Here is a 24,610-nt window from a genome sequence, read left to right as displayed (position 1 = left end):
AGTGAACGGTGCCGCCTCTAAATCTGAACCAGGCCGCAGCCCCTGCAGCCTGACAGACAGCTGCTGCACATCTGTAAAGTGCAAACAAACAGACTCACTGATGATTCGACTGCACCGACAGAGAAACACTCATGTTTTCACATGATCACATGATGATGCTGCATCAAACAAGACGCAGAAAACCGCTGCAGAGGCGCCAGAAATCCAACAAAACGTCCAACGCGATGATTTCTGGATCAGTCGTTTTTTGCTAAATCAAAATAAACCACAACTAGAGCGAATATTTGTGCGAAATTATAAAAGATTTGGAAGAAAGAGGCGAAACAGCGCCGCGCAATATCAACCAAACGGACTTCTGCAACCTTTTATAGAACAAAACGAAAAAATAAAATAATATCAATAATATTAAACAGAATAAATGAGTAAAACAGATTAAAGGCGGGTAGATGTGGCTGATTTTTTAAGAAAAATACATCTCAGCGGCCGCATAGGGCCTGTATGACCATCATCATTATCATCATCATCATCATCAAAGTCAACCCCCTCTGGCCTGCAGCCGAAACACCCCTGTCCCGATTATATAACATCTGTAGTCTCTACAGGCCTCAAACTTGCGTCATTAAAGATTATTTTCACAAATTCTAGCGCAAATCTCGAGGTCTGTTTGCGCTTTTGAAGGCGCTGCAGCATCTCACGGGTTAAACAGACACATCAGCAGCAACTGGTTGTGAATAGCTCATCACACAGCGCAGGAAAAAAGAAAAAAAAAAAAAAACATCCACTGGACTGACTGGATAATTGCCATTTCTTAAAGACTGATCTTCCCATTTCCAGTAATCTAAACACCAGGCCTCCAGTGACAGCTCAGCCACAACAGTGCAGCTGCAGCAGCGCACTCGTGCCGAGTTAATCGGCGGCATATTAGAAACATGGTGCCCTTACCTTTGTTGATAATCCATCATGTCCTGTGTGGGTGCCACTCCGCACGCTGAAGCTCCTCTCGCCTCCTCTCTGTCCTCTCCCCAAATTCTCCACTTTATTCAAGTGATTTCAGGAAAGTAATCCCACCATCCAGGAGTGTGATGATCCCTCTTTTTCACGCACATTCAGTATACCCACACAACATTAACATGGCGCGCACAGCCAGGCGTCAGCGCGGAGGCTCCATCGCCCACTTTTTGGAGAAATTACGCACGAACAGGCGGCCAGAATCTCACAACGACACCGCATATATACAAAGAGCCAAGAAAAGGTTGTGTTACTAGTGTTAAAGTGAATGAGCGCTGGAAATCAGCAGCTGCAATATAACCTCATGGGAAATAAGTTCCCATTCCTGCTGTCCACATGACCGCCAGCGACCAATCCCCGAGCCGGGCGAGTCGTAAACTTCCATGGCAAAGTTGTAAATTTTCATAAACAGCAGCCGTTTTTGTGCTTTAGACGCGCTTTCTCATCGCCATCTTTATTTTCTCCAAGGCCTGAAATGTTTGGATTTGATGCTGAATAAAAGGAGAAAGTGTAAAGATGGAGATGTGAGAGTGTTTTGTGTGTTTGACACTGCTGCTGGATGTGGTGCACTTGGTTCTGTTCCAGCTTCTAAAAGGTCTGTACAGCTTCTTATTGTCCTCTAATCACAGCTGTAGCGTTATCTACTTATTTAACACCTTTAATCAGAGAATATTAGAAGATTTTGGCTTCAGTTCTTCCAAATCCCAAAGCGTGTGTGACCTCTTTCTTTAAAATGGTTTCACTTTCAATACCTGCAATCTTTACGCCTCAAACGCGCTAAATGTTTTTTGCTTTGAGGCTAAAGGATTTTTTTTGCATTAAAGTATTATGATCTCTCAAAAATGGAGGATTTCCTTCAGTCACTGCAGATCAATTTGCATTGACTATACAGGCCAAAGATGGAAATCGTGTTCGGCTGATTATTAAAGTCCTCCTGAGGGGGATTTTAAGGTCAGAAAAACTTTGAACAGCCAACTTTTCTATTAAGCTCATCAGAACTAAATTGAGATCTGAAAGTCATGCACAGCCTACAGTCTTTAGGCGAAAATTCATTCCTTAAAAACGTGTTTCTCCTCACCCTATTATTATTTCGTACGTCTTATTTCCGCTTTGCTTTGTTTAAAATGCTCTTTTCAGTTGGTGATTTCCACCAACAACGAGGATTTCCGACATTTATAGACGCAATAAAACCATAAATTCCTGAAATGCAACACATTCCCACACCGTTTTGATTTTTTTCTTCTTTTTTTGGCCTCCAAGAAGAGACACAAACCCCAATAAAGTGAAAATAAGAGAGAAATGTGCGTAAGATACGGTTAGGAATCAAAGTTTTCACCGAATGTCCAAAATAAAAGCAGTTTTAGTGACGTGTTCGTTAATAAAAATGCCTCAATGTTGTGTAACACAACAGAATAATGAAGACTGAGGCCCACAGTTGAAAGCTGTTTATTTTTCTCTGCAGGCCTCTAAGTTTCTGTCGTGCTTTTTAAATATTTCAGTCAAAAATTAAAGCCATGACCTCGATGTGTCTGCAGGCAGAGGCCTTTACAGAATAAAATATATTTAATAAATTCAGTCAGTCTAGGTTTTATAAGCATTAGATGCTCGATAAAATCTTTAAATCTTTCTCTTTCGTTCGTACGATGCCAAATTTACAAAATATAATAATATATTTCTCCAACTGTTTTTTTTTCTGAGCTTTTACAATAAAAACCAGGCCTGAATTTCTCACAGGAAGCAGCAGCTGACGGTCATTATAGATGGATGTTATAGTTTGGAAGTTTTTTTTGTCTCTTTTTGTTTTCAGTTAGGGACCAAAACAAAGAAAGCGGATGCAGAGATGCTGTAAAACTTTATGGCCTCTTTAGGTCACTTCAACTGAAAAGTTTCAGGAGGAAACCACATAAACAGGAGCGAAGTTATTTTTCGAACATTAATTAGCCTAACTTTGTAGCAACAAAATAAATTATATAAGAACAAAATAATAAACAATATAAATTTGTTTACAAATATGGAACAATAATAATCTTTATTTTAAAAACAAACTAAAAAAACGAATTTTAATTTTTTTTTTTTCTTTCAGCGTCCAAAAATTGACCGCAAAAATCTTGACTATGATGAAACTCACATTAAAAAAAAAAAAAAAAAAAAAAAGAGAGAGAGAGAGAGAGAGAGAGAGAGAGAGAGAGACATTTTATTTACTATCAGTGCGAAAATAAACAAAAAAGATATATATATAAAAAAACGATTTTCAATATTTGACTGCACAAACAAATTTCCGTAAGAAAAGAACCAGAAGGCCTTTTATTTTTTCAAATATCCCCGAGTTTATCCTCAAATAAAATTTTAATATTAATGAATAATACTTAAATATTACTGAAAATTACATTTGGTTTCACTGAGCTATTTTCAGCTCATATCAATACCCAATAATCAGTGAGTTTATCAGATCCTGATACATTTTCATAAAAGCCCTTCTTGGGATGGAAGCTAGAAATTAGGATCCGCTGCTCAGCTCGACTGTGTATCCTGTATCTGTTCATATCAAATAAACCATAAATAAATGAATAAACTTGTTTTCGGGGGACGTGTGCAGATTTGGATCACAGCTAGTGTTAAATCAGGCTTTTAGTTTGGCACTGTAAGTGAGGTCTGTATGAGCACAATATCACATGTATCTGAGGTCACAGTAGAAAAACTTCAAAAACCACGATGTTGTTTTCTGTAGCGCTGGAGGTTTTGGCCCAAAACGCACTAAAAGCGTCTGACGTTACATCCAGTGTTTTAAAAAATGGCGGCACTGACAGCATCTTTACGCGCATCAGTGCTCCTGTTCCGAACTTGTTTGGATTGTGGAGCTTCAGGTGAGGACTGGAATAAATGAAGGCATGGACGCTACAGGAGCGAGAGCTGAAGCTGCTGCAACAACACCTGAATTATCACTTAATTACTTAGGGAAGAGAAGGCAACTTTTTTTTTTTATCATGAATCCGGATGTTAGCGTACCGTTCTGTGGTTTATACAGACCAGAGAAATGACAGACAGATGCTCATCTCGTCCATGAAACATCTGTCACTGCGCTGGATTATTGTAAACCAGATTAAAACGTGTCCAGAATCGGTCTCTCCTTCTCCTTCTTCTCCTCCTCGGTACATGCTGGTGTTCACTTTGCTTTCTGCTAACAGTCAAAGGGAAACTGATGTAAATGATCCTGCTGCCTTAAATCGCACAGTTTAGTCTTTATACAGACTGACATGAAAAAAGATGAGGTGATGAGATATTTTATTAAAGAAATAAACTATTATTATCAATAATAATACTGAAGAAATAGAGATACATAGAAGAAATGATGCTGGTTCTGTGGTGTTGGCATTTCAGATCTGCAGCCCGCAGTGCACCACTGGAGCTTCAATTACCGCTTTTAGTGCGTTTGGGCCTTTATAGTGGCACGCAGCGTAAACTGCAGGTGTCCCGGTATGAAATCTGTCCACAGACATAAAACATTCATCACAGGCACAGTGTGTTTCTGTATTTTCACAGTTTAAACCCTCTCTACAGCTGTGTGAATCCAGCAGCAGCAGCTCTTCACTGGCCTTTACCGTGCTGCTGAGGGACTCTGCGGGACGAGTTGCGGACGACTTGAGAGAAAGCAGGCCTCCTGACCATGGGGGCGCGGGTGGAGATGACGAACAGGCTCTGCAGGGCGGCGGGGTCGTGGGACACGAGGGCAGTGCAGCGCGGGCCTCCGTGGAGGACGTGGTTCATGACAGGGATGCTGGGACGAGACCGGGCGTCGGTGTAGGAGCTGCTCCTGGTGTCCTGCCGGAGAGCCAGAGAGCCGGTGACTGTCAGGAGACAGACAGACAGACTGACACCTGGGAACTAAAATCCACAGGACAACAACAAGGCTGTGGAGTTTGATGGTGTTTCTGGTGTTTAAAAAGCTGGAATTTAGAGAATTTGACTCTTCAAAAATATCTGTCAATTATTTTCTGGATTAATCACTCACAGAAGATGGTGAAAAATATTGACTGGTGTTTTTTTTAAAGTCCAAGATGATGAACTCAAATGTCTCGTTTTGTCCAAAACCCAAAGATATTCAGTTTACTGTCATAGAGGTGTAAAGAAACTAGATAATATATTTAAAAAGCTGCAAAACTGCAATGATTTATCGCTTAATTGACTATGACTGTTATATTAATTAATCAATTGATTGTTTTGAGCATTTTTTGAAGAAAAAATATCCAAATTCTCCAATTTCAGCTTCTTAAATGTGAATATTTTCTGGTCTCTTTAGTCTGCTGTCACAGTATGACATTTGGGAAACAGTGATTAAAGTTTTTCTCTATTTTGTGACATTTTATTGACCAAACAAATGACTGATTAATTCAGAAAATAATCAACAGATGAATTGATAATGAAAATAATCACTAGTTGCAGCACAAGTGGAATAAAATAATTTTTTACTTAAAAAAAAATCAATCTGATCAATCGATTATCAAAATAGTTTGAATTAATTTATTAGTTGACAACCAACTGATTAATCATTGCAGCTCTAATGGTGATTAAGGAGTATTTTCATTGTCAATTAATCCATCAGTTATTTTCTTGATTAAACAAATAGTTGTTTGGTCCATAAAATGTCAGAAAATGGTGAAAAATGTTGATCACAGCTCAAGATGACGTCCTCAAATGTCTTGTTTTGTCCACAACCCATAAATATTCAGTTTACTGTCAGAGAGGAGAAAAGAAACCAGAAAATATTTACATTTAAGAAGCTGAAATCAGAGAATTTTGACTATTAATGTCTTAACACAATTATTCAAACTTATTAAACGATTATCAAAATAGTTAATCGTTGCTGCTGTAACTAAAATATCTCCTTATTGTGTCCATTGTGTCATTACACAAAGGTTAATATAATTCAGATTCAATAATTGCTCTTAATTGTACCTTATTATTAATTTAATTATTTTAATTACATGTTTATATTTCTGGAAACTTTCTTTGTGATTTTATAATATCAAATAAAATTCACACCATCTACTTATACAAAACAAGACAGAGCAAAACACGTTTTCTATCTAAATTAATAGTAGGCTACAATTAAGAGTAATTATTGAAGTTGAATGATGTTAATCTTTTTGTAAGAGACGTGATGTCGACAGTAAGGAAGCATTTTGATTAGAACAGCAACAATAAATCAATTTGTTGTCAACTATTAGATTAATCGCCAACTATTTTATTTTATGTTTGAGTCATTTTTAAGAAAAAAAAGTCAAAATTCTCTATTGCAGCTATGATTCTCTATATTTCAGCTTCTCAAATATGAGTATTTTTTGGTTTCTTTCCTCCTCTCTGATAGGAAACTGAATATCTTTGTGCTGTGGACAAAACAAGACATTTGAGGACATCACTTTTAGCTTTGGGGAAGCAGTGATCAACATTTTTCACCTTTTTCTGACAAGTTATAGGCCAAACAACTAATTTACTGATTGAGAAAACAATCAACAGATGGGAATAATTGTTATTTCGTCATATTTTTTCCACTTAAAACTAATTTAATTTTATGAGGCAATTTTTGTTTAACACCACATGCCAGTTTTATTTTCTTACAGCTACATTTACTTTTAGAACACACAACCTTTAATATGTTGTTCGTAATATATATTTTGGACAAACAAAACATTAAAAAAACAATAACTTAACACTGACTGTGCAGGTGACAAAAAAGCTCAAAGCAGAGCTTGTGAAACTCTTTGAAAAGCTCAAGAAAGAACCAAAGAAAAAAATCCACAATCATCCACAATCTCACGAGGGTGTGCAGAGTGTGTAGACGTGTCTACCTGTCCAGGGTATCCGCTGGGCGCTGGCGGTCCTTCGTGTCTCTCCTGCTCTGTTGTGGCTCTCGGGCTCAGACTCGTTCAGGCTCCTCTGCTCCATCGTGGGCCTGAACAGGCGCTGCTGAGTCATGTGGGAGTGGATGTGCTGCAATAATACGGCGAAGATATTATGTCATTTTTAATCCTTCTGCATGATGACTTCATTAGTACGGCAAATTATCGGTAATATTCACCGCTGCGCTTCTCATCTGAACAGCCTGGGCGTTACACAATCACTGACAAAGAGCCAAAACATCAACAAGTTTATATTCTTCACTCAACATTATTTTTTAATATTACGATTTGACCTCCAGTCATAGAGCACTGGTCAAAGCCCTCTACAATTTGAAATTAAAATGAACATGAACTGCTGATTATTTATGCAACAATTTGTGCCTTTTCTGCATCAATTTATGGTGGGAATGTCTTTATTTAAATAAAGGAAAACAAAAAATCAGGTATCAAGGGACAATTCAAAGTGTAATGGAATATAATGCACTAAATAAAAAGTTTTTATTGAGGGAGACAAGTGCACATGTTCTAAATATTCAGAAGGACCAGTCCCCTCCACCCCCAAAGTCTGTGTTCAGAGTTAAAACTGGCAATTTTGCAGTAAAACTAACTGAACTACATGATCAGAATCGGCTTTATTGGACGCATGAATCTGACTTTGTTTTTTTAAATTGTACTCAAGAAGGACATATAATATTAGACATATCTGTGAAGAACAAGGACAGCAGAGCTAAATTAATTAAGAAGATAAAGACTAAACAAGACTTTTGTGCTTATATAAATACACATTTAAATAAATAAAATAAAATAAAGCACCAGTATCCAACAGCATCAATAAAACTCTATAGAGAAGTCAGGTGTTCATATAGAGAGTTTTTATGTATTGCTTTGCCTCTTAGAGAAACTAAAGTTTTATTGTGAAAACATTTCTCTCACACATAATCCTGTGCAAAACTTGAATAATACTAGTTGTTTGTAGAGCTGCACCGACTAGTTGATTTATTAGTTAATCAAAAGATAATCAATCTGCAGCTAATTTGATAACAGATTATTTGTTTCAGTCCATTTCCAAGTAACACTGTCAAATATTCTTTGATGTCAGCCTCTGAAATGTGAGAATTTGTTGCTTTCTTTGTCATACATGCCACTAAATTTAATGCTTTTAGGTTTGGGGCTGTTACAGGTTGCAACTGACAATTTGTTTTATTATCAATTACATTCTGAAATGTCTTGTTTGGTCCACAACACGAAGATATTCAGTTTCCTGTCACAGAGGACTAAACCAGAAAATATTTATATGTGAAAAGCTAAAAATAGGGCATCTGGACATTTGTTTCTTTAAAAAGATTACTCAACACGATTAATCAATTCTCAAATTAGTTGGTGATTAATTTAACTGTTGATTAATAATCGATTAACCGATCAGTCGTTGGTCAGACAAAGTAAGCTAACTGAAAACATTATCATGGGCATATTTTGACTAGTTTTTAAAAAACTTTTTATATAAAATGCATTTTATTTAAGCTTTATTTAAATAGATAATTTCATTGAGACATGAAGTCTCATTTTCAAGTGAGGACTGGTCAAAACAACAGCAGCAATACGAAACAAAGTTACAGACAGACAGGACATTCAATACAGAAAAAGTACAAAAGATCCAAAATGGTAATCAGATTTTAAATATTATGAACGATTAAGATAATCAGCAGATTAATTGATCATAGAATTACACATTCATTGCAGCCCTGCGAGGGTGAACCTGCAAAACAATGAAACAACAATGAAAATATTCTTTCTTTTTCTTTTCTTTGGAAATGATGAGCAAAAACGCAGCACAGACAATTTTTGATGTTCTCAGGGCTCCTGCACCTTTTCCAAAGACAAATTCAGAGAATTCAAAGAACCGTGGAGGTGCATTTTAAGCTTTTCCAGAACCTTACAGCTGTGGTAAATTACATGAACAAATACACATCTACTCAAAATGATTATTTTACTTCATCACATTAAATCAGATGTTACTGTGCTGTAAACAACCAAAAATATATTTTGTGATAGGATGCTACACAAGGGTGACAAACTAAAGGAAAACAAAATGAACTTTCACGTTTTAAAATGTGTCACTTGTCTTTAAGCAGCATCTTATACAACTTGACTGAGCCAATATCTGACTTATTTTATTTCTTTATCTAAAAATCAAACTCTTCAGCCAGACAGTGATTTATCTGGAAAGTAATGCAACAGAAATTTCAATCAGTTCAAAGCACTTCATCCAAAATCCAAGCGTTTTTCAAACCTTGAAAACACTACATTAAAATTCAAGTGTTTTAAAGGATTTCCAGCTGCTGTGTGAAACCTGTGTTGAATTGATTATTTTTTGTTTTCTTTTAAATTAAAGGAATGGTAAGGAACCGTACAGTCCTAGATTCTTCAAAGAAATCAGATTTGGGAACAAAGTATTAGATTATTGGTGTATCTCCGGTGACGTACCTGTCGTGACGTCTGGATGCAGACCTGCTGCTTTGTCCTTTGTGAAATCTGTGTCAAAGAGTCAAACTAAAATAAGAGAAAAACAGTACAGTGAGTGTAGGCTAAATTAAAGCAAAATTATTATAATTTAAAGCTACTACAACGAACTTTCATATTGTGTTGATTTTGGTGCCACCTGTGGACAAAAGCAGTATTATAATAACCTCAAAATAAACATTAGGAAATAATTATCTAAATAAAAAAATTAACTGGCTAATGCATAACCCGCAGTAACTTTGACAGGGAAATATAAACACAGGCTCGTTTAATCTAATTTCAAGGTGAATCTGACCCGGTGGCAGCCATAAAGAACATCTACAGTATATAGAAACAGCCAATCTTCTCTCTGAGGGTCTCATTTGTTTATGTAGTTCACACAGAGGCTCCAGTAGTAAATTGAAACTGTGTCATAACCAGTTAATAACTCCTTGTAGTAGCTTTAACCCACAACAAACAAGTGAATATTGAGACCTACCTGTGGTTAGGTCTTACCTTTGTCTGCGGTTGTCTTTGATGAGCCTGCTTGCTCTGCTGGTGGGCGTAGGCGTCCTTGGCGTCCTGCAGGACTCCCCTTCCTTCTATCCGACCCCGCAGCAGCTGCTGGATCTGCTCCACCAACCCCAGTTCCTGCAGCATTTTCTTCCTCTGGAGGAGTGCATTGACCCGCTCCTGCTCCTCCATGTCTGCATCCTTCGCCTCCTCCTCCTCCTCCTCCTCCTCCTTCGCCTCCTCCTCCTCCTCCTCCTCCTGCTGCTTCTCCTCTTTGACTTCTGCAGCCTCAGGATCCACCGACACCCTGGACAGAGGCAGCTGCAGAGAAACAGAGAGACATTTGATTCAATTTGTTTTTATTGCCTCACTGTATATGTAGCCACCAGTATGCATTCACAATATATTTGCAATTACTGTCACTGAATAACCTCGATAACACTGTTTGTTTTTCCTGTCTTGACAATAAAAGATATTTGAATTTGAAATGAGAGACACCCAATAAAAATGATCTGCAGGAGTATTATTCTAGCTAATTTAAAATGGTGTAAGAGTACATTTACTCAAAGGGGTCAGCCAGAATATGAACCATTCATCATAGGTTAGAAGCTGTTTGACTCCCTCTTGTGGTTTCATGCAGGCACCTCATCTTCAATGACTCGAAAAGACAGGCTCACCAGCAGCGGGTCACGGTCACACTTTGAGCTGGGAGGTTGTGTTTGTGCTCGTTTGACTGGTTTGACCCTCTCCCCTGCCGTCTCCCCCTGAAAGTCTCTCCTCCGGCCTCCTTTCTGGTCTCTCTCCTTCTGCTCCTGCTTCAGACGCAGCTCCTGCAGCTGTTGCCTAAACATAGAAATAAACACAGAAACTTTAGCATCTCTCTCTGATTTTAAGTCACATGAACTTTCGTAATCAGAATAATTAACTACCTCTTAATTCCTTCATATTTTTTAAAGGAGCAATATGTAATTATTGCATGTCAAAAATGTCATTCTGGATAGCAAGTTGGAGCCATAAATGGCACGTTAAATAGACTAAAATCCTTTTTCATATGAAGTAAGTTGCTCCTCTCTGCATCCTCCTCCCAAGACTCAAGAAGCTGTGGCAGGCTGCAGGAACTCTGCAGGAGTGCGACATTATAATTTGACAATAACAAGCGAGGATGAGTCAGTTCTCTGTTGATGTGAAGTTAAGGCTATTATCCTGAAAACAAAAGCCCACTGCTCTGAAAATACACACTCTGGAGTTCAGCGACTGTCTGCCTTCTCCCTGCCACTCCATTAACATACTGTTTAATTGTTACAAACATTAACTCCTTCTAAAAGATTAATGATTTCTTATGACTCGTAAACAGACACTTATTCACTCAGAGAACATTCTGCAATAATGTGAACTCTAATTGATGTGAAACGGGCAAACAATAACACAAGTTACTGACCAGAATAGAAATTTCAAAGGATGCTGCAATTCTAGCATTGCTGTCAGAGAAGTGAGTATTTCGACTTTACATGTTTCCTTAATCTCTGGTGACATATCATGGTCATTTTGCTCAATAATAATGTGTGGGTTGCTCTTAAAAGAGATGTTTTGGGAGTGCTTGTGCAATATGTGGCGTCTCTCAGTTCCCTCGGCAGAGAAGCAGGCTGTGAAGGTCTCCCTAACAGTGACAGCGTCTCTTGCTGAGTTGTTGGCAGCAAGTCTTCCCAGACCTGACAGTAGCTCCCCGTCACCCACCGGGATGTTCCCCCTGACTGCCGCTGCCTGGGTCGTCCTCCACAGGAGGTTATGGAGAACACAGATAGGCTTCACACACGTCTCTGCAACATCTGTTGTTGTTTTGCCAAACCCTTCTAAAAACATTTTCCCACGTGAGCTGACGTAGGTTTCTGCATGACGATGTTGCTACATATAAAACCCCTACACTGAGGGAGGGGAGGGGAGAGCATCGATGCGCTTAAGTCACTACCTTTTGTTAACAGCTGAGTGGGAGTTTCCATTTGGAAAAAACCCAGAAAAGAACGCAGATCGAGTCACCTTTTAATCATTTCAGCACCAGCAATGTTGAATTTAATAACAACCCATATAACTTGTGTTATGCACAACCTTATGTAGTTTAAATGTAGCTTCAAGTTCAGTTTGTGTTCTTTGTCCCCTAAAGTGGCAATTGAGCAGATTAAATGCAGTGAACCCCCTGCTGCTTTTACTTTTCCACTGTTTCTGTGTGGACTACATGATAACAGCCTATCCTCTTTACTGGGTTGTATCGAGTGTGGTGAAAGCGTACTGCGGGTACCTGGCACACTCCTCTCTGGCCTTGGACGCTGCGGTCTCCTGGAACAGCGAGCTGCTGTGTTTAAAGTACTTGTCGTATTTCTCTCCGTCCTCCCTGGGAAAGATCCTCTTGAAGCCTCCCAGGTGTTTGGCCTCATACCTTTCCATCTGCTCCACCGTGGCTGCCTGGCACTGACGCAGCTCCTCTGACCTGGTGGTAAAACACACACACACGCACACACACACACAGAGTAATGGTCACCTGCATATGTCTACAGGAGGCACGTATGACTGGGTGTCATTTACATCTGATAGAACCCTACCTGGCCTCTCTGGAGCTGTTTTGCTGCAGCCTGTCTTTCACCCTGCGCCGCTCCTCTTTGGTGATCTTGCGACGGTCGCAGGCGCCCAAGTTGATGAGGACCAGGGTGTCATACAACAACGCGTCCTTCACCTCACGGTCCAGCGGTGAGTCGGTGGTAAAACTTGGGGAGTGATTCACCTGGACACAGACAACACAGAGACAGATATACTGACTGATTTAGAGGTCTACAAAGATCATAGATTTCATGAGTAACATTTCAACCCTTTTGACAAACTCATGCTGTGCAGCGAGTAGCTGTTTAAAAAAACAGACATTTATTTTAAAATTCTAGAGGAGATCTTTAAGTTCCAAAAGATGCCAAGGCTGAATTTTATTTAAGTGATAAAATGATGCTCAAGATATGAAGAGCGTTGTGGTCTTTCACCTCCAGCACCCAGGGTCTGAGCCGGTGATCCAGCAGCACATCGAAACCCAGGATCTCGAAGCAGGCACTCCCGGTGGTGTGGTTGGGGAAGCACGTGTGATAATTGTGCTTGAGGATGGGATGAGCAGAGATCAGAGTCTTTATGATCATGTCCTCAATGTCATTCCACATCTTTTCTGTGTTACAACTGATGGACTCCAGGAGCTTGTTCAGGGTAGACAGCTTTCTGGGGGATGAAAAAAAAACAGCAGATTAAGTATTCCAAGAGTATTAATAATATGACACCAACAAGGATTTTTAGGTATTTACCGTTTGCTGCCAGTGTCCTCGTCACGGACAAAGTTCTCGCTGTTCTTGTTGATGGAGTAGTTTGTGAGATGCATGCACACATCATCCTGATGTGAGAAAGACAAGGGGAGAAGAAGATACATCATATACAAGAAAGAAATATACAGTAATACACGCAGGACATATACAGGTTTTGGAACAGCCTGCCTCATAAAACTTAGGCTTTTGAACTGCAGTCAACACTGGCAGGTTGTTATTCAAGCTGCAAAAATTAATCTGAAAAGATTAATCTGCAGCAATTTTAATAATCAAACAATCAATATTTTACACAAAAATTGCAAAATGTAATTGGTTTCTGCTGTATGGTTCAGCCTGCAGGCAACTCAGAATTGTTTCTTAACTCAAATCTTTGAGACAGACTGTCTTCACTGTTGATCATCAAGTGATCAGATCAGATTTATGCGTCCAGACATCACCAGTTTATCTGCACGGCTTGCTGTGGTTATGAAGCCGGCACCAGTAACTACCTACGCTGGTTACACAGATTTCTGATGTAGTCATTCTGTGGTGAGTCGGTTCAGTTCACTGAACCTCCGAGTGGAACACTGATTCTGGTCTAATTATGTGGTATGGTAGCCTAGTGATGCACGGATCAACAGACCTGCAGGATGTGGGTCGACTTTTTAGAAAATAAATAACTAAATTCAGCCAGGTGGTTCAAGTGACAAAGCAGCACTCTGAGTAAGTAATTAAGAACTTACAAAAACACTGCATGCATAGTCCACTCCTGTCTCTCTCTCAAACACACACACATAAGCTGCTGCAGCGGTATGTGCACAACAACCAGTGCATCCAGTGCGCTGTCAGCTCAGCTGATTGGCACTCAGAGTGCATCTAAACAGGTCAAATGCTCAAACTGTGACTGTGAACTCCATTCTTTTTCTACACAGTGCAGTCAAACACCAGGCTAAAAGAGACAGTACAGACTGATACATGAAGGCTACTATTCTGTTTAAATTCACTGGTAATATTTAATTAATACAGGCAGTTAATTGGCATAGCACTCATGACAGTGAGGACATAACGATATAGGTCTAAAAAACAACAGACAATTACAGTACAATAGTACAATTACAGTACAATTAGAAACTGAAATATACATATGACAGGAAGAGTGTAGGCTATTAAGAATTTAATAGTCCCACTCTTCACTAGAACAAATCTTTTCTTTTGTAAAGTTATTTTTTCCAAAACAGAGACAATACTAATAAATAGATGATAGTAATTATTAAAAAAAGAAGACTTAGACTGTAATGTTTCTTACCACATTGCTGTGTGTTGGTTCATTGTACTTGGTGGTACAGAAGCGAGCCAGTCCCTCCTTGAACATGAATATGCTGAATGGGTCACATGACGTCACCAGCACATAAATACGCAGGTCAAACTTGTATCCGTCAATTATGAAAGGCTGAGGAGGGAATGAAAAACATGATGTGTAAAGTGTGTGTGTGTGTGTGTGTGTGTGTGTGTGTGTGTGTGTGTGTGTGTGTGTGTGTGTGTGTGTGTGTGTGTTTGTGTGCTTTTCTGCTGTATGTGCTGTTTAACAGACCCTCACCCTGGAGATGTAAACCTGGCAGATCATGTGTTCTCCAGGTTGAATGTCTTTACTCGACTTGGTGATGAAGATGCCTTTTCCTTGGCAACCGGTATCTGGCTTACAAATATATGTCTTGCCTTTTTTGGCCCTGGTGTAAGCTTGGAAGTCACTGTAACTGCAAAGTACAATCGGAGAAGGAGTTAGAGTGTAAGGACACAGAGAAAAACTAAATAAAAGAGCTAAATCACAGTGAAAAAACACAAACTGACTCTGCAGGAAGGCACCACGTTCTGGGGAAGATATTGTAGTCTCTAGGAAAAAGCTTGAGCATACGGTTCATGTTTCTTGCCAGTAAATCTTTGCGGCAGATTTCGCTCATCCCTGGGAAATGGTTTATTTTCTGCAAAGACATGAGGTAGAGGTATAGATAAAGGTATTCTGTGGGCATACGAGGACTGTCGACACAGGGATTATATACAGTATTTTTATGCATAAGAGTATTCATAGTCTAAGTTAGACATGACAAAATAACCCGATCCACCTTATTCATGCAGAGAAGAATTGTTGGTGCTGAACAGTTCCTGCACTGAATTACCCAATTAAATTACAAATTGATTACTTGAACTGAGAAACTGTTATGAGCTGTGAATACTGTGCCCTGGAAAAATTATGCAATCTCATACTCTCAGTGGAAATCTACATTTTTTATTATTTCACAGGTAGGCAGATTGAACGGAGGAATTTAAATTACATAGAAAGATATTACAATTCAACAGAGCAGAATCACTGGTCCCCCATGATTCGTTTAAGTTTAATTAGCCTTTTATGAGGATGGCAGTAATGTGAATATTTTGGTGTGGGAAAATTCGGTGGAATACCTGGTAACGCTTCATGTTCTTAACACGGTCTAAAGACACAGAGCAGTCAGTCCAAAACAGTGTCCAGTCTTCACCCTCCACTGACTCTCTGAGGCCGTATCTACGAGCAGCACGCCGCACTGAGACAAACCAACAACACAGAGTTACCCTGATGAGTGTGTGTGTGTTTATCACTGAAATGCATGTGTTTGTAAAAAAGAAACTGCACACAACAACACTGCCAACAAGTATGTGGCCAGCCAAAGATTCGCTCTTCTGGTTTCAGGCTTTCCACCAGATGTTGAACTTGGCTGCAGGCGTTTACTCCCATGCAACCACAAGAACATCAGGACCAAATGATGACACATATAAAGATGTGTGTCAGCTCCCTGTAAGTGAAGCCAAACCATCTCAATCGCCCTCTGGTGGCCGACTGCAGTACAATATAAGTCATTAAACATGTAAGCAGATTTTTTTTTTTTTGGTAGTTCCTGTCCTGCTGATGTTTGCTCAAGTGTTCAGTTTTCTGATAAGTTTGGATTTAATTATTAATCAATTATTATCATTAGATCATGCAGCTAGTTATGCATGATACTACAAAAAGAAATACACAGCTGACTTCTCTTATTTTGTCTCTTAACAAGAAGTTAAGAGAAAATATAAGAGACAATTTAAGAGAATGTTGCTGCATGAAGCCGAATGTCATGTTGACAACTGTCACAGAGTTGGAAGCTCACAGCTGTTCAAAATATCTTTTGTAGGTTGTAGCATTAAAATCCCAAACCCTGAAATGCAGTGGAGTGAACAAGGGTGTCCACATACTTTTGGCCATGTAGCATAACTAGTGGTTTGCATATTCAGATACTTCTACTGCAGTAGAGTAATAAAGTACAGTAATATATACTTTCTGCATTAAATAACATAATAATAAATATTTATTAACATACCACTTTCATATTTGCAGTTGGTGAGGTTGATCCACAGTCATCTGGAAGAGAAGAGACACAAAAAGAGGGACAGACATCTGCTTTGCTGTAAGGTCCTACAAATGTGTTGTTACGCTCATCTTCCTTTCCCAAACAATGAGGACAAGTGAGGAAACAAAAACCTTAAGAGCCTCTAGGACAAAGTTATAAAATCATAACTGTCAGCAGTAATATACCTGTGATGGGAAATAACTGTAGAAGTGCAAATGGAGGAGATCCAGAAGTTAAGTACCTCTTCTTGCCTTTTCTCCTCTTCTTGATGATGGGTGGCGGGTTGCGGGTGCAGACTTCGGTTTGGCTTTCACCCCCCTCTTCTTCTCCCTGCTGCTCATATTTACGTGCATCATCATTTCTGTCTGGGCTGTCCACAGGTAGACCCATCCTGCATGTGCACAAACAAAGACAAATGTGCTAATTTTACATTTCACAAAAAGCTTATGTGACAGTGTCGACACAGAAACAAATTTCATTCCATTTTTAACACTCATTTACTCATTTAAATGGCGTGTTTTTAATGGGACGTGCTGCACAGCCACACAATGAAATTCAATCAAACAGAACAAAGTACATGCTGTAAGTGCGCGCATGGAGTCATGTTTCCGTTTCCATTTCTCTCATCAGGTGAGTGCTCTAGCTGTCAGCACATTGTTGCACAGTGGCATTCAAGAGTTATTGTGGCAGGACGGATACACAAATAGTGGATAATAGTGCAACAATAGTGAAGGAGAATTAACTCTAACACCAACTAGAACTTATATTTTATTGCTTTTCATAATGTTGGTACAAAAGGAACACCGCAAGCAGCATCAGTGAGATAAACAATATACTATTTATGACTGTAAATATCTCAGTGTTCCCATTCTTTATATGACAGTGTTAATAATGTCCTTGTGATGGGTTTCATAAGCTGTCTACTGTCAATATTTTTCAATAAATTCTATTGAATTCTTAGAACATGTTTGAGCCTTTCAATATCATGTATCTTCAACAATGTCCCACCAAGGTCTTAGAGTAAGAACCTTCTTGGTTACCACCAATCAACAAGATATCGGTCCTTGTGTATATTTTTCCCTGTCAGTTTTGCTAAACACAGTACAATACATATTTGGTATTTTATAGCCTAGTATCACTTTTAACACTAACCATGTATCATGCCTTTTTACCGTTACTACTACTGTGCTACTGTTTACACTAAAAGCATTTTTAAAATGTGACCACACAAGTCTCAAACATATGCATGCTGTGTGCAACAGTGTGTACTTTGTAACAGCAGCTGCAGTACATACTGAAAGTAAAAAGAAAAAGTACGCAATTTAGAATGAATGGTTAGCTTCACAAGACAAAAGTGTGCCACGAATCAACTAATCCATTTCTTGAATCAACTGACAATGCAATTCATTGTCAGCACACTGACACTTAACTCCCCAGATCCACTATGTTTGAACCAATCTGACAGCATGTCATCACTTTGCAGGAAAGAACCATGAAGAACAGACTTTACCTGACTGAGCTCCACTTGGAAAAATGATACCAAAGATATTTTTAATCAAGTGAAAAAACTACACAGGGGTCAACAAAAAAAGACTGCAGCATGCAAAACTTGAGGGTCAGACGGGGATGCAACAACTTAGAACTTTTTTTGACATTTGAAGTTTCACAAAGACCAGAAAGGCTTTGTTGTTAAAATGGCATTATATTTTGTGAAAATAAATTTCATAGCAAACATTTAAGAGCTGTTGAGATGTTTCACTCTAACCCAGAAAAAGGAACCTCATGATGCCATGAGAGGAAAAGTCTTTAGGATTCATCCTCTGGGGACCACGAATGTCTGTAAAAACTTTAATGTCAATCCATTTGATAGCTGTTGATATTTATGTCACAAGTGGTGGACCCACTGACTGACATTACCATGCATAGAGCTCTGCCGCCTGCTGGCATGCCTAATATCTAAAGTTCATCAGAATGAAGTTTTGTTCCACTTGTGCGTTCTTCTTCTGTTAATATCCGTCTGCACTCTGAGCCTGGCAGGGAGTCCAGCAATCGTCACAGCAGCGTCTCAGCTGTTCGCCTCTGCCTCCTATCTGGTGTCTTGTAAGGGTGAAGGTGAGTTCAAGTTAATTCCTGGTAATGATCGTGACTGAATACTGGGGTGGTGGTGGCAGTAAGGAGGGACATCCCAGGTACACAGTGGGAGGTTACGGTGCTAGGTAACAGTATTCTGATCCAATGATCTGGATAATCCTGGCCCTGAACTGTGAGCTTTACACTGGGTCGAGACGCCCCGCTGACCTCAGCCCGGATACAGTTACGGCCCCGCAAAGGATTTCTCCAAGGTTCTCCCGCGGCGTGCAACCACAACAGGTACACATGAGTAACACCTTTGTTTTATCTGTCCGCTGCAAACAATGCCTCGGTTCAGTATGACAGACTTTATTAACTGCTCAGTATCCTTACATAACATTCAATAACAACTCTTGTTGTTTCGGAAGTTAAACTCACTTATTTTAATGCATTTTAGATAAAAGTGTCTGCTTCATTAATGTAATGTAAACCTTTAAAGGTCTAGCATGTAAGATCTTACAGATTTATTGGCAGATTATGGCAGAAATTGTGTCTGATACTCTAAAGTATGTTTTCATGAGTGAATAATCACCTCAAAATAAGAACCCTTGTGTTTTTGTTATCTTAGAATGGGCCATTTATATCTACAGAGGACGCAGATCCTCTTACACGAGGCTGCAATGATGTATCAGCATGTTTCTTCTTAACTTAAAAAAAAAAGATTTCTAAAATTCTCAAATTAATTATTAATTAAATATTTTTATCATCTTTTTTCTTTTTTTAAATTAAATTATTGTTTGAAATATAAACATGAAGTTAACCATAGCTACAAAAGTGCCCAATACAAGTCACCAAAGAGCAAAGACATTTTAAAACTGCTAATTTTGTCAACAGCCTGAAAACGCAAAGGTATTCAATTTGCAATGATGTAAGAAAATCTTTGCACATTCAAGTGGCAGTTGTGCACATATTCAAAAAAAGAAAAAAAAAACTCTATTTGTAGTTAAATTACTTAAATGAGAGATTTTCAAAGTGGGAAGTGCACCTCCCCTGGGGGGCTTCAGACAGTTTCTGTGGAGGTTCAGCAAATGGAAATGACATTCGTTATTACATTATTTATCAAAAGGGGATCACATATAGTAGCCTAAATGTGTGCAATTTAATTAAAGATATACTTCAGAGATACAGTATTGGATTATTTTACATTTTTTTCCACTTTCCCAGAGTAAGAAAGTAATAAATGCCTTAGGACAGATAATTTTCTTGTATCTGGTGTAGTCTGAAGTTTTGAAAAAAACAGCAATATGGAGTTATCTTGGTTCAATTTTTGAGTGTCTTCCGGATCAAATAACTTAACCATGATCCCATATTCATCCAGGAATTGAGCAAAACTAAGCAAGTAAACTACAGGTGGGGCACCTTTTCCCAAGCTTTGTTTGAGGGGAGGCCCGCAGCCTGAGACTTTGAAAACCCCAGATGTAGATTATTAAATAATTCAGAGTTAGATAATTTTCTGTTGACTAACTAATTATTATTTAACAAATTCATCCTGCAAGTGATGCAACACCTTCTGCCGCTAGTGTATTAGATGCACGTGGCTAATAAAAAAACTAATGCAGTCTGCAAAAAGTCCTGCCTTCATGAAAGTTATAACATTCAATTTTCATTTCAACTGTTTTAGTGAAGTGTTGATTTGATTAATTCAAGGTGCTGGTGAATTAAATCTAGGAGACACCTCTGCAGTGATGCTGTGTCATCATGACTGCATAAGTTTTTGTCACAGGAGAGTGCAACATTCAATGCATGGATGGACATTACCATGGACATTTATAAAATAGAGAAGATAGCAGCATATGTTAACCATAAATTGGAATTATTTGTGTCGTGTTGGGAAAAGATCAACCCCTAACTGTGCATAGTTTCACTGTTTTTGTTTTTATTTTCTCCTGTGTTTGTTATACATTTCACAAAAGGGCATTTCAGACAAATATAAATGGATGATGTATATACATATAATATGTGAAACTCACTTTATGTACAAGTGTTGTATGTCAATAAAAAATATTCTCAAAAAATGACTGCATAAGTTTTAGCTATTAGTACCTCTTAAATCTGCAACACTGTTCACTCTCAAGTTTCACAGTCCTCAACTGAAAAATGTCTCTTACTCACCTGCACTGTTAAGCCTACATTTGTGAGGACAATGGTGTTGGAAGATGCCGCTCCACACGTCTTTGATACACGAATCTTTGTCTCAAGAGCCCTTTAAGACGCTGTCACACTCTTCAGCGGGCAAACCAATGAACCACATCTCGACCTTGTGTACCGTCTGCCTCTGGAGTCTTAAAAAAAAAAAGAAGAAGAAGAGTAGATTTGTATCATCACAAGGATGGCTCAGTTCAGATTGACTTACACACTCAAGCAACAGGCCCAGCGGTGGATCTGGTGACCAATTAGAAGCTGTGGGGACAAACACCTGATCCCTCTTGACATGATGGAGAGAAAATGAGCAGGAGACCTCAGCAGGGAGCAAGTGGAGAGGGATAATCCCTGATATTTGTTCACTGAAATAGGAGAAGTGTTTTTCATCACCTCGAGTTGTTAAATTTAAATCTGTGCTGAAAAGCGCCACCTTGGCAGTGGGCGGTGTGTAAGTGAACAAGCTGGACATCTGTCTTCTTAGCCAAGTTGAAATGGAGTAGCTTCTGTTGAAGCGTAGCCTTCCATTGAAGACATTAAAAATGGTGCATGTGCACAAGGAGAAACGCTGGTCAAACAGTAGACAAGTAATAGAATAAAATAGATAATAATGACATTGAAGAATAGCACAAAATCACCAACCTCGGCATGGCTACAATCTTGATTAATCAGCCAATCAACATTAATTAATCAATAGTTGACATCTTACACCCTTCCTAACTCACTTATCTACGCTTTGTTTTTCTTGTGAGGCTTTACAGATCACCCACAAAGCTTTCAGCACTGATGTCAGTCAGTTGCTGACTTGACAAGTCATGGCTGTTTATGAATTTGCAGGTATTTATACAAACATTTTGTGTTTGTGAGAAAGAGTGTTACAATGACAACATGAGCTCTAATAGAAATACAGAGCAGGGCAATTATAATTCGATGTGACAATGTTGTTTACAGAGAGATAATAAGTGTGGGTATAAGACATTTGTGCACTCTTTTCTCTTATGCATATGTAATGCCAATGTCCCAGGTGTATTACTAAACACGAAAGGCAACCTGCTATGTTGCTTTTTCTTGTCTCTAAATAACTACAGCTTTGTGAATTGGATACACAAATTGTTGCTCTTAGTGATTTGTTTTTAAAGTATGACCTACAAGATCAGCAATTGCCATTAATCTAAAGGAAGTTTTGAATATGGTTTTCTAATTTGTTGTGCCATTAGGGATGGGTATCAATAACTGGTATGAAACCAGTAATGGTTCCTGACTGGTGAGTACCAAAATATTGATAAGCTCCTGGACAAACAGCTCTCTGTTATTATGTAACTTTATATAAACACCTGACAGGGCAAAACGTTTAAAAGTTTGGGCTCACTTACTAAATTTGATGAAAATGCAGATAAAAGCATAGCTCAGTAAACAAAATAATTTGCTATGCAAAAAGTAATGAGAAAATAACTGTTCTTTTCACTGGTTTTAGTGTTCTTTCACATCTTTTCATGTCATATTTATATCTATTTCGCAGTGAAGGTAGTCAAAGTGACTACTCTCAAAAAATGGCTTGTCAAACTAAAACTACTTTCAAAAAATAGTTAAACTGCATTAAATTATCACAATCTGAGTCTGGAATCTCATACCCAGAGGTAAAACTGAACTGACACTCAGATTGATTGAGAAAGAGAATAGTTGACTGATATCAGACTATAAAAGTAATAATCAGTTGCAGCTCTAATTAGTCGGTGATTGTCATTAAATCACAACTGTGACCAATGAGCTGTGGTATAGTGCTTTACTGAATGGTAAAGTTGTCAGGAGACTACAACAAATATGCAGCTTGTAATCAATTACCTAAACAACATGACCCAAAGTAGTTATCTTAAGTACTGAAACAACGTCTGAGATTTGAATGTAGTTAAACTACCACAGAATTACAATGCTGCACATATACCTTTTGAGAGGGAAATACTGCACTTGTTACTTAAATACAATTTATATTGAACTGATCAAAAGTACACAAAATCAGGTCACCCTTAAGAAACTCTAATAGTAAAATGCATTGCTGAACACACTAATGCATCAAATTTAATAATCCAATAACATAATACATAATAATATGCAGTCTTTCAATTCTGATTACTTCCTCCACCTTTGCTTTTAAATATGATTTCCACATCTAAACCTAACTAACGCTACATCTCGTGAATCTCGTAGTAATTAAATACAACAGTCTATCTCAACGTTTATGAGTTTTCTCGTTAAAGCCACAATTAACAAACATCTTGAAATTACAATTTCACTCATCACGACATAACACCTCTTTATAAACGACACAATAAGAACGTTTCCGTGAGTTTGTGTCCTTAAAAATCAAGCTAAACCTGGCAGCTAACATCATAACCTATAGCTAGCTATATGTGCCGAGCTGTTGCTATGGTAACGGAATGCTGACTTCCTCCTTAGAGAGAGCAATCTCACGCCAGCAACAGACTTTGACATTCAACTTGAAAACGACTAAAAACGTTATAAACTTGACATTACAGTTAGGAAAAAAATGTGTCCTCTTACTCTTGGCCGGTAAAACTAACAGGGCAGCCTTTAGTAATGTTGTTTCTGTTGCCGGGTCGTGCTGGAGTCTCTTCTTCACGCGCAGAGTAGCCGTTACCTACGAATGTAAACATGAATCAACCAGTCACACACGCGCCCTGCCTTTCACATGGAACGTCCCATTTCCGGCTCCAGCCAATCACGAGACGGGAGTGTGAAAATTCTCGCCTCGGATTGGTTGTTGGCTCATCGATGAGAAAAGATACAGCTCCAGATTAATCCACAGGTGCACCTTGGAGTTTAGGCGGCTTCCAAGTTACATATTACATTATAAACAGATAATTCTGCTTTGATAGGTATATGTTTGCAAATATATAATTTTATCTTTATTAAACTAAATGTTTAAAACCATATGTTCATAGCAGTAAAAGTTTTCTTCTAATATTATTATTTTTACAAGGGACTTTGCTGTTGATAAAAATAAATATATTAATCTAAAATAAAACGTGTACCTCCACACTAAAGCACAAATTAAAGAAAAGTACCTGTGCTCTGTGCAGTCTAATCTTTTTAAGCATGTTGCTACACCTTTTGGTCAAAACCTCATCAAAGAAGGTGCTCGGTGAAAAACACCAGCTGTAGTCTGACATCACTAACTGGGGCGTGGTCAGAGATGATTTATTTTGTGGGTTTAAGACTGTCTGAAAACCCAGATTCTTTGAGCACACAAATTGGCATTTTACCACTTATGATGCTTTCGATATTGGACGACATGTCTCCAAAAAAAGGGCCTTAAACAGGCACATAAATTGCAATCAGTGCAGCAGAGGTACAAAATAGGATTTGGATTTACATGTGATTTTGTGATCAGGTTGGAAAAAAAAAAAAAAAATACATGGACACTTATATGACAAATCTGACAAAAATTGTAGGCCCCTCTAAGCAAATTTAAACTTTGGCATTTTCCATTCCTTCCAATTAAGTAAGAATTAAAAAGCAAAAATGCAACAGGGAAAGGCGTGTTAAGGAGCATAATATTACATGCAAGCGTCACAAAGTATGTTTACAGAACAGAATCAGTTTCACGATCAGAAAAGAGTTTGGCTCCCTCTTGTGTTTTTAGCTCACACTGCAGAAGAAAAGTAGA

The 24,610-nt window shown here is 38.5% G+C and overlaps 1 protein-coding gene across 1 annotated transcript; it reads right to left on the bottom strand.

Moving 5' to 3' along the window:
* Positions 1–4,593: 4,593 nt before the first annotated feature.
* On the bottom strand, positions 4,594–23,585 carry ttll6 (tubulin tyrosine ligase-like family, member 6). The gene is given in 17 exon segments (XM_084741330.1): positions 4,594–4,853; positions 6,855–6,996; positions 9,390–9,455; positions 9,921–10,238; positions 10,595–10,760; positions 12,211–12,399; positions 12,512–12,690; positions 12,938–13,163; positions 13,247–13,332; positions 14,550–14,693; positions 14,841–14,997; positions 15,092–15,222; positions 15,701–15,819; positions 16,627–16,667; positions 16,898–17,047; positions 20,899–21,068; positions 23,485–23,585. Coding segments are annotated over 15 exon segments (2,373 nt in total). The 5' UTR covers position 17,047; positions 20,899–21,068; positions 23,485–23,585.
* Between the last annotated feature and the right edge of the window lie 1,025 nt (positions 23,586–24,610).

Source organism: Lutjanus erythropterus, chromosome 17 (assembly GCF_056507025.1).
Source record: "Lutjanus erythropterus isolate fLutEry1 chromosome 17, fLutEry1.hap2, whole genome shotgun sequence".
NCBI lineage: Eukaryota > Metazoa > Chordata > Actinopteri > Lutjaniformes > Lutjanidae > Lutjanus > Lutjanus erythropterus.
The sequence above is the reverse complement of the archived record's forward strand: the minus strand, read 5'-3'. Positions and strand labels throughout refer to the sequence as shown.